This window comes from Amblyomma mixtum, chromosome 3 (assembly GCF_055824585.1).
Source record: "Amblyomma mixtum isolate Tamu chromosome 3, ASM5582458v1, whole genome shotgun sequence".
Classification (NCBI taxonomy): Eukaryota; Metazoa; Arthropoda; class Arachnida; order Ixodida; family Ixodidae; genus Amblyomma; species Amblyomma mixtum.
Genome location: NC_143014.1, coordinates 341,747,860 through 341,759,460, shown reverse-complemented (window position 1 = coordinate 341,759,460; position 11,601 = coordinate 341,747,860). Strand labels below are relative to the sequence as shown.

The following is an 11,601-nucleotide window of genomic DNA, read 5'->3' as shown; positions in this document are numbered from 1 at the left end:
GGCATTTTTAGACATTCGAATAATTAGCACAAACACTCCGCATCGATCTACCCTGTTCATCTCTGTCAATCGCGATACCAGGCAGGTGCAACACAATAACTTTAATTTACTCATAGCTCATAACAAATACGGGCGGCACTCAGCATCTTTGATCGGGGTTAAAATATGTAATAACGTTCCGTGTAACCGTGTAACAAACGTCTAACTTTTTGTCCTCGCTAAAACGGTACTATCTCAGCAAGGAATTGAACTCATCAATCTAAATACATGTTGTTGTTCGCAGCATTACTCTATAAAGTGATTGTTTTATGTTTAATAATGTTTGTAATGAATCCATCACTAGCCATAGCGGCTAAGCGTCCAGATTACTGCGAAGCCCTTTTTGTAATATTTTCAGTGTAAATAAACCTTCGGATCCTATGTTAATTTAGGAATACTCGCTTCGTAATTCCTTTAATGGGGCCATGACATGGTCGTTCTTCCTAATGCAGTTTCGTACATCAGCAACTAGTACAAGAGCTTATGATTCAATTTTAAAACATTTGGTGCCGAGGACGCGCAGTATATTCCAAAAAGTACGATCGAAACTGAGACCCGAAAACTCCTGCCACCAGGAGCGACCGTCACCTATAAAACGTGACGACTGACCGGACGACTTTTTACAAGGCGGCTGTGGCGTGAGCAGCACGGACGGCACTCCCACTTACCTGGCTATCCCGGCTCTTTCTTGTGCAGGTTGGTGCTTTGAAAATTGTGATATAACCGCTCGTTCTGTACTTTAAAGCTCCTACGCCACTGCTGCCATTTTTTGCATGAAACTGTATTTGCATTGAAACCGCGTTCCTCGTGCAATCATGCCAAATAAGGATTTGCTAAGTGCGTTTGAAGATCTGAAGAATGAAATTAAAGGTGACTTGAAAGCTTTCAAAGAATCCCTTGAGCGGGACATCCGCTCAGAACTCAGAGACATAAAAAGCAGCCTGAACTTCATAAGCGAGAAGTACGATGAAATGAAAGATGACCTTAAGAAATCACTTGATGAAAATGAGCATCTGCGAAAGACGAATGAAGCACTGCAAGAGCGATGTGACTGGCTAACAACTCAGACTAAAATCTGCGAGGCACGCTTGGTGCAATGTGAACAATATTCAAGAAATGCTAACATAGAAATCAAAGGTATACCCGTTGAACCGGAGGAGGATCTAGCGGAAATCATGGGAAAAATCGGTAACGTTATTGGCGAAGAAATCTCGGCCTCAGACCTTGATGCATGCCATCGCGTTCCTGTGTATGGAAACCCTTCTGCATTTAACGTTGTTGCCCAGTTCGTCCTCCGCAAAAAACGAGATGCAGTCCTTCTAAAAGCGAGAAGCAATAAGAACCTTTCCTGCAAAGAACTTGGGTTCAAGGAAAAGACACAGGTGTATATAAATGAGCATTTATGCCCTGATCGCAAGCGTTTGCTAGCACTGGCAATCACAAAGAAAAGTGAGGCAGGCTGGAAATTTGTCTGGGTCCGTGGAGGTCAAATCTACGCACGGAAAATGGAAAAGAGCAAAGTGCTAAAGATTATGACCACTGAGGACGTGAACAAAATGACCTAAGTCAGTGCACTAAATCGATGGCTCCTCTTGAAAATGGAGAGTTATCATTTGCTTGCTCCGGTAGCTTTAAACAAGGTTGCCGAGGAACCAAGTCTGAAGATTTTCCATTTGAATTGCCGATCGGTGAACAACAAGAACGATGAAATACAGTCACTTTTCGACTCTTTTAAATTTTCCTTTGAAGTCGTAATGTTCACAGAAACCTGGTATCATGACGAATCGAACTATTTAATTTTAGAGGGCTACACGCATTTTGCCCTCAATAGATCTGACCGCAAAGGTGGTGGCGTTTCAATCCAAGTTTTGAATACTCGCGCAGTTACAGAGGTAAAACAGTTCACTTTATCTACTGCTGACTATGAAATGCAAACTGTTGAGCATGATCGCGAAGTTTACACTGTTTTATATCGCCCCCCAGACGGTAGTTTCGAGAAATGCCTTGATATGCTTGAAAGCCTTTTTGATTATGTGTCCACCAATCGACAATCACTGGTTTTAGCGGGTGACGTGAACGTTGACATGCAAAGCATCTCGACCAGACAAACAGAAATTATGTCCCTTTTTGATGCTTACGGACTTTCAAACCTTATCAATACTCCCACTCGCATAACCTGCTCTACATCTTCCTCTCTAGATATCATCGTTACTAACTCGGAAATTTCTAATGCAAAGGCTGGCACACTTCTATCAGACGTAAGTGACCACATTCCAACTTTCGCTTTCATTCCTGCTGCAAGGTCCAATTCTGCCCGACAAAAAGTTTGCAATAGCTATCAGCGCATAGATATGATAACCCTGGAACGCTTCCGAACGGATATGTGTGCAGCTAGGTGGGATGATGTGATGCGCTCAAAGGATGCGAATGACGCATACAGCATCCTGGTTAAGAAACTAAAGGCTGTGTACGATAAATGCTTCTTGGTTGATCGTCCTCGCAAACAAAAAGCTAAAAAGCCGTGGTTAACGCAAGACCTACTGCGCAAAATAAAGGTTAAAGAAAAGCTGTTTGCACAGTTTATTAAATCCCGCGACCCGTCAAAGCTAGAGAAATACAAGAAATACCGCAATTCTCTTAACCGAGAGCTGAAATCCGCGAAGTTCAATTACTACAACAGCACTTTCTCATCCATGTCTGGTAAAAATGTGAGTGCGAAATGGTTCCAACTAAACAAACTCTTAAACCGAAATCCCAAATCTCCTGTTACCTCAGTAATGAAAGACGGCATCGTTATTACCGGAGACGATCTCTCAAATGCATTTAATGAACATTTTTCGAGTATCACAAAAACCCTACTTTCTTCCACCGCACCGAATCCCGGCTACGCTTTGCAAACACCAATTGTTGCCGAGTCTATATTCCTTTTCCCCACAACTGAAACTGAAGTCGTAACAGTTTTTAGCAACCTAAAATGTAGCAGTGCAGAGGACAAAGATGGATTCCGCATAAAACCTTTTAAGTTTATTATTGACTTACTTGCTGTACCGTTAACTCACATTTACAACATTGCTCTCGCTACAGGGATCTTTCCGACAGAAATGCAAGTCGCAAAAGTTATTGCCATTCATAAAGGAGGCGACACATCAGAATTATCAAATTACCGGCCGATCTCGATCCTGCCTGTGTTATCAAAGGGTTTAGAAAAAATTATGTGTTCCAGAATAACTAAATTTTTAGATAAGCATGGTGTCCTATCTGACCAACAGTTTGGCTTTAGGCCTAAAAAATCGACAGAGACAGCTTTGATTAAACAAAAAGAACTAATAGTTGAAGCCTTTGAGAAGAAATGCCTGGTCCTTGGCATTTATGTCGATTTTTCAAAAGCCTTCGACTTGCTCAACCATAATCTGCTGCTGCAAAAACTAGAACACTACGGAATTAGGGGAGTCACTTTGTCTCTGCTCAAATCATACTTAGCTCATCGCAGACAAATGGTTTCTCATAATAACAAGTTATCTAGCCTTGAGCCACTTCTCTCTGGTGTTCCCCAGGGCAGCATAATGGGGCCCTTACTTTTTCTTGTTTACATTAATGACATCTTTTCTACCCCTGCCGTTGACCTTGTGGGCTTTGCTGATGATATTACAGCACTGTTGTCGGGTAGCACAGAAGCCGAATTATTTTCGCGAGCAAATAAGTTTCTGGAATATCTTCACGAGTGGTCAAGAAATAATCATCTAAAAGTTAATTCTGAAAAAACGAAGGCCGTCTTATACCGAACAAGAAACAAAACTGTTCACACAAATTTCACCCTATCATTAGGAGGCAAAACAATTGCAATCGAGAAAAACATAAAAAGCTTAGGAGTTATCTTCTCAGAGTGTCTCACCTGGGACGAACAGGTCAATCATGTTCGGAAAAAACTGAATCGCTTCAACGGTCTTATTTGCCAACATAGGGACACACTTCCGTCTCGAGTAAAGGTCCTCATTTATCAAGCATTCTTTCTCCCATCACTGACTTACTGTCTCACAGTTTGGGGAACGACGACCCAGCACAACATATCCAAACTAATAACAGTACAAAAGCGGGCAATTAGACTCATAGCAAACGTATCGAGGCAGACCCACACACATCCATACTTCATTAAATTTGGCATTCTAAAGTTCACTTCTTTGTTTCCTTTCAGATTGCTATCAATGTACAAAACTGCGGTTTTTACTAACAATGAAACCACTCTCTCACTTCTAAAAATGTCTCGCTATTCAACCGTCTACGATACCCGCTCTCATTTTCCTTGGTCACTGCCTCTTTGTCGGACCAAATACGGTATGCAATCTTTATCTTTTATTCTGTCGAAATACCTAAACATTTTAGAAAATAACAACATATCGCTAAAATGTATCACGGTAAAGAGCTTAAAAACCATTTTGTATCTTTTTGAAGACATTTAATTACAACTTGTTCCGAACTGTGATTAAAGCTGTAACACGTGTGAATTCTGCTGTTGTACACCTGGTTGATGTGATGCTTTTGGTTTTTTGAGTATTTATGACGCTTTTTGTTGTGATTGTGATACTAATGTTTAAGTGCCACTGTAGATATTATATTCATGTTGATACTTTATTTATTGTTTTCGAGTGCCTCACCTGTAGCTGTCTTGTAAACTAACAACTGAGGCAATACGTTGCCTCAGCAGTGTGGGCGCAGGGTGCCTCTCAAGCTGCATTCAAGCAGCTTTTTTCCCTGCGTCCTCTCTCTCCCAGTAATACTTGTACTTGTACCACTGTAATACTTATAATACTGTAATACTGTAAGTAATACTTGTACCACTGAGAGCGAGAAATAAACTTCAACAACTTCAACTTCAACATTGAAGGCTGTCGTGACGTCACAAGGGCATACACGGAGCAACGTCGTCTACTATCGTTGCTCAAAATGCGCGCAATGAGGTCTCTTGTCCCCTGTACTTTGGGGGCGATCGAAGTAGCGGTCGTCCCTCATATATGACTGACTGAAGCCGCAGAAACAATAACAGTAACGCAGTTTTTATTCAATACATACAGGTAGGGCCCGGTCACACCAGGCCGATGCAACGACGTACGTCGGGCTGGTCGGTATGCAGATGCCGTCGCTGACGTTCCGGTCTGTGATGCTAGACCGACAACGACGGTAGCACGACCAATGACCATGTATCGTAGCGAACAGTGAGCTTAGTGGGAACCAGAAGAGTGTGGGGGGGGGGGGGGGGGGGGGCTAGTTGGTATGACATTCTATAAACATTAAAATTTTTAAACTTATTGGACCCAGTGGCGTCGCAAGGGGGGTGCGGGGTGTGCGGACCTCTACCGGGTGCAGCGCTCAGGGGGGAAGGGGGGGGGGGGGATGCAACTGGGCAGTGAGAAGGGAGAGGTGGGGGCGCGAGAGCAAAATGAATTATTGCGTCAAAACGGGAAAAGGCGCAGGATGGTGCCGCTGAGACGCAGAGTGACAAGTCTGGTCTCTACGTAGAATGAATTATTCTGTTATGAGGACTGCTCTAGAAGGCATGCTTTAGCCAGAGACTTTACGCCATTGTCTTAACGTCGGACCGGGCATGTATTCGTGCTTGTAATGTGGAAACCCGAGCAATAACTCGATACTGATCGGAAGCCCCTGCGCGAGAGCGTGTTAGGCGACACCCGTCAGCGGCCGAGCCGCCGCATCGTCTCCCTTTTCTGTATGCGTAGTTCAATCTCCATTCCCGAGCAAGGGCCGCTGGCAGTATCTCTCCGCCAGTTTTTAGCGTCTTCCTAGTTCATTGTCTATAGGCGACTGGAAGAATGGCGAGACTGGTAACTGCACGCTAACAACAAAAATTAAAAAAAGATAAGTAGGAGGTTGGCCTTACCAAGAATGTCGGAGCTTTAGAACGAGGAATTGAGGGGAAATATACCCAAGGCTATTCACCAAGTGCATTATGTGGTCCTTACCTTTTTATCTCTCTCAACAATACAAATTCTTTGGTACAACGAGAAATACCACTGAACACGTTAAAAAAAACGTAACAAGAAAATTGCGAGATATATATATATATATATATATATATATATATATAATATATATATATATATATATATATAAACATAAAGTCACCAGAACTTGAAAAACATAACAAGATTTAATTCACGACGTTTCGGCTGGAGGACCAGCAGGAGTGAAATCCGAGAAAAGGGGAAAGAGCAAAGGGGTAACAACAACACTCGTCATGATGTCACAGCATAGCACCAGGAAAATAATTCCAACCATCTAAAAATATGAGTTCCTTCTGCGTCAAAGCGACCGATGGCGTGCTCCCATACTTATCCCTCGCACGCGCATTCTTCACCGCCTTGATTATTTCCCTAACTCCCTAGTCCTTATGGTTACTATCAGTCGTGCATTGAATAAATGCTGGCACGCATTGCCTGTTTCGACGCTGACGTCCACAGTTTTTACCGCAGTTTCGACAGTGCAGGCTGAGCTCACCCTGGTTTCCTTTGTTTACGTTGTTATTGTGTTCTCTCAATCTTGTGTTAACACATCTGCCTGTCTGTCCGACATATTCGCAGGCCACACGACAAAGGCACGTGATATGCAACATCCTCTTGACAACTGACGATACGGTTTTGATTATTAATACCGCAAGGGCTCTCCTTGGTTGCGAATGGGTTTGTTTTCTTGCATAAAACTCATAATTTTAACGGTGCAGAGAACACAACTTGAACGCTTATTCGCTTTCTGGTTCTTTTCAGATTATGTGATGTCTGATGTAAGTATGGGATTACAGCTAGTACTTTTCTGCGGTCTTTCTTCTCGTATCCAACTCTTTTCTTCCTAAGCATGCCTTCAGCAACAGCGCAAACAAGGGGTTCAGGCTAGCCAGCGTCATAAAGCCGCCTAATCTATAGTGCCAGGGCTCCACAGATCATATGTACTCAAGACTTAGATAGGGCATTGCTGATATAGTATTTCACTATACCTCGTTTCACCAGCTTTGAGTGTACAGATGTGCAGAGAGAGTGTGTTGACAACGCACTTTGTTAGCTATTTTAGATTGTATATGTGCTACACTGTTGTGTGGGTGTGTTTTTCTGCCCTCCCTGCCTGGACCCAAATGAGGGTGTGCAGTATTGTAAAAATAAATAAATAATAAAATACGGCGCGTGTGCGAGATAAGAGTGTGAGCATGCCATCGGTCGTTTTGACGCAGAAGGAACTCAGATTTTTAGATGGTTGGAATTAGGTTCCTGGTGCTGTGCTGTGACATACTGACGAGTGTTGTTTCCCCTTTGCTTCTTCCCCTTTTCTCAGAAGTCACTCGTCCTGGTGTGTGTATATATATATATATATATATATATATATATATATATATATATATATATATATATATATATATATATATATATATATATATATATATATATATATATATATATATATATATATATATATATATATATATATACAGGGTGTTTCACCTAAGACTTCCTGCAATTTTTAAAAATAAGCTATTTGAATTAGATGCGCGCTTTTTCTGGCATAGCATTGTCAGTGGTGTATTACATCATAAAGCAGCTAAGACGTGCTAACTAGTAGGCTTGTTAACCAATACTTAATAGTTAACTTTTAAACTATTACCGTTGGGCTCCTTAATCATTGAGTGGCATGTAGCCCACCGTAAGTGATGTCCATATCCGTTTTTAGAATTTTGAGAACGCGATTATCCTCGGCGCTGTGGCCCAACAAATTTTGGCTATTTCGACGAGTTACGTGCACTGGAGAGGTTGCTTTGCCTGCAAGCTTCTCAAACCGCATGTATTTTGGCGCGATGTAGGCGAAATTTGTTGGGCCACAGCGCCGAGGATAATCGCGTTCTCGAAATTCTAAAAACGGATATGGACATCACTTACGGTGGGCTGCATGCCTCTCAATAATTAAGGAGCCCAACGGTAATAGTTTAAAAGTTAACTATTAAATATTGGTTAACAAGCCTACTAGTTAGCACGTCTTAGCTGCATTATGATGTACTACACCACTGACAATGCTATGCCAGAAAAAGCGCGCATCTAATTCAAATAGCTTATATTTAAAAATTGCAGAAAGTCTTAGGTGAAACACCCTGTATATGGGCGTGTTCAGATAAGAACGGTAATCGAGGTCCCATGACCATTTTTTGTTTCCAATGAAATTTTTATATATGATAGGCAAATGTGTCCACACAAAGGAATGAACCTTAGTTTTGCAAGAAACATCGTACTTTTCTCGGAAAAAAATCGTATGTGACAAGAAGTGGGGAATGGCGTTTTTGCAACTTCGCAAAGTTTCAAGTTTGGAGCCTCGTTGCATGCACAATAAACTTTTTCCGCACATCAGCATTTTTTGAAAAACTCTCTGCAACTTGTACTATCTGAAACAATAAAAAAAAGTTTTCTTGCTTTGTCAACCTTCTGAGTAAAAAATTTCAAACTTGGCTTCTGAAGCTACGCGGTACGAAAAAGGCACTATTCAGGGCAGCCTTAGGGCAAGGTGCCTAAATATCTCGTCACTAAATATTTTTATCCATATTTTGCGGCTATTTTTGCACACTTCAGGCAAGTTCTGTAGCTCTAGACTTGACAGATATCTTTCAATATGGCCTCAAAATTGGCCGAAGTTCAAAAACGTCAAAAAAGTGACAACTTTGACTTGAATTTTAAAAAAAAACACCATCATCGAATTTTGTTAAAATTTGCTCGATTAATCCTCAATACCTGATACTTCTGAGGCACCAGAAAAGTGTTGCATTATATTGTTTTAAATTACAAAAATAAACACGAAAATGAGTTCACCTTTTTGTTATCTAGAATTGCTTATTACTGGCTCTTAGAAATAGTATCTGTCAGAAATTTGATTTAGCACTCGTGGTTACGTTTTACGTTTTATTGGCTACGTGGTTACGTTTTATTTACCACAATATCCGAACCATTCTCAATGCTTGTAGAGCTTCTATTCGCTTGTTAGCAGCGTTCTTAATGCGTCAAAGTGAGAATAAATTCGCTATTTCGCCTGACGTCTCAAGAACTGGCTGGTGGCGGTCAAACGTATTTTGTGTTCTCTAATTTGTCATCGTAACGTTCATTGGTATCTAATCTATTCTTTAAAACTATTAGATCACTTCTCGATGCTTAGAAAAAAAATTATGTACAAAAATTAATATTAATGTGTTTCTGAAGCCAACGTTTCCGAACCTGCATCTCTTTACCTGTGTACAGTGGTTCTACAAGGCACTGTCAGGAGAGAAAACGTCGTCTTCTGAGGGGAACAATTTATCTGCAAGGTTTTTAAACAGGAGGAATTTTAATCAGGTGGCAATTTACAAATTGTATGCCACTTCATGTGCAGATTGCAATTCAGAAAATTGTAGCAAGAAATAAACAGCAGCAGTTGATGTCGGTTTGCGCACTGTGTACTCTCCAGCACGAAGCACAAACCAGATCACAGTCTCTTCCATTCCGAAGCAGCGGTGGAGGCCACGTAGGATGCACTGCCTTCATTTGACTGAACGTACTTCCACATGTTGAGCGTCTGAACTCCAGGCACTTTCTCTGCCATTTTCCATTCTTCCTTCTTCATTTCGCGAAAGTCTGCAAGCTCCCTTTGTGGGAGCTCAAGAATGGTGATGTTCTTTAGCGTTCCTTGAATTGCGTCTACGAAGCCGCTGGCTGTTTGTATGGCCTCACTTGCTGGCTTCCGCAAATTGTGGTGTGATGCTCGATGTTTCACTAGCCCACCAACGCCGTCGCAAGCATTTTTGCCGTGTCATGTAGCCGAAAACATCCATTTCGTCTCTTGACATTCACTGGGTTGTAGCTCATGAAACTGATATTTATTCTTGAAGTGAGCGGGAGCCCCGTCGCTCACATATGTTATGTTGTTGTAGATTGGTGCATTGTCTTCGAGGTGTGCTTTGATTTTCGACAGAGCCAAGCATGCATGAGCTGAATCGTGAGACATATCGTCGGAAATAACGGCGTAGTTCTGAGTCGATTTTCTTGACGTGACAACGCACGTAAACACGGTGACCTGCTTTTTCTGCCAATGGTACGCTTGTACTGCGTCTGGAAGCACAACTGTCCAGTTTTCGGCGAAATCAAAATGCAAAACAATTGCGCCTCTCTTGCAGTTGTGTTTTTCTTCATGTATTGCTCTTGCTTGCACAGATCTAATATAGTTGTGGGGAATCCATTTCATGGCCATTCTTTGAAATTCTCTCATGAAAGATGAAGCGGTCAGAGCTTTTTTAACTAGCTCACCGTGTTCCCATGTAGCAATCAAAACCTCATCCTCGCTGCTCATTTCAAAATTTTCCGAAGTGAAAATGCCATCTTGCGGACAGTGCTCACAATTCCTGAGGAAACATGACGAAGTGGGTTCTTGGCATACGCAGAGACTCTGAATATCTTCGGGAGAGAGCGACCTTCCGGACGCGTTCTGCAATCCCACGAGGCACAGTTGAAAGTTTGCACAGCACACGCAAACACACACTTCCCATTGTGGCGAACATTTCACCCACTGAGGACGCAAGGATATAAATTTGGTGAGGCCAACCTGGGAGGCAGGGTGAGCTTGCTTGTAGAGGCGGTATGCTTCTCGCAAGGACCGCGTCATGAAGCGTTTAGGTACCCATTCCTTCTCCGCCTCCTTTTCGATTCTCACAACATCCTTTTTGTTCGGAGTCTTTCTAGAGCAATCGAGTTCATCCATGGTGTAATATTCTAAAACGGCGGTCATGTCTTCCTGTTGTAGTCTGCATCTTGTAAATATCTCCTGTGTTGACCATACACCTTCTTCATCCACCATCTTTTTCGATTTTCGGATAACGTACCTCGTTGCCTCTGGAATAACTTCCTGCACATATTTCACGGTTAGGTTGCTTGGTAGCAGTGTCAGCAGCTGGCAACGCTCTTGAAAGGACGTACAACTTTTGTAGGCTGCATGTAGGTTGTCTTCCCAGCTGGTGCATTGCGCACACTTTTCTTCTGAGGCGCGCGAAGTCTCCGGGATATTATATGCTGCCTGTATCCCCGATCGGATTTTCGTCACCATAGCTCTTGCTACCTCTTCCTGCTTTCGCTTTGCATAGGAAAGTCTGAGGCGCTTTTTTGGAGTGCTCGGTGGCTTTAGGGGTGAAACTTCGGAGGTAAGGCTGACACTGGAGTTTAAATTTTGTACGATTTCTTCCCCAGGGCAGAATTCATCGAATGTTTCGTTTGACTCTCCCTGCATATTATCTATGTCTTCCTTGAACCGACGGTAACAATTCTGACAGATGAAGTCGCTTTCTCGTACTCGGAGAGCTTCTTCGGGAAGTAGAACTTTTTTGAGAGCAGCGACATTGAGTGCCTTTACACTGCGAAAATTACGTCCTTTTTCAATCTGGTGTTTGTGCCTTTTTGTGTAGTCGGCACAAAACGTTCGCCGCGGAAATTTCTTCATGAATGCAAAAGCTCACCGTTTCCGAAGATTATCGCGAGAAGGAAGAACAGGTGACATGCAGGG

The 11,601-nt window shown here is 42.3% G+C and overlaps 1 protein-coding gene and 1 pseudogene across 1 annotated transcript; one reads left to right on the top strand and one right to left on the bottom strand.

Moving 5' to 3' along the window:
- The first annotated feature begins 824 nt into the window (after positions 1–824).
- Positions 825–3,459, top strand: LOC149356155 (uncharacterized). Its single transcript, XM_089584128.1, has one exon. It carries the CDS (start codon positions 855–857, stop codon positions 1,602–1,604), a length of 750 nt encoding a protein of 249 aa, XP_089440254.1. The 5' UTR covers positions 825–854; the 3' UTR covers positions 1,605–3,459.
- A 6,078-nt stretch (positions 3,460–9,537) lies between these two features.
- LOC149356154 (uncharacterized) lies at positions 9,538–11,601 on the bottom strand (annotated as a pseudogene).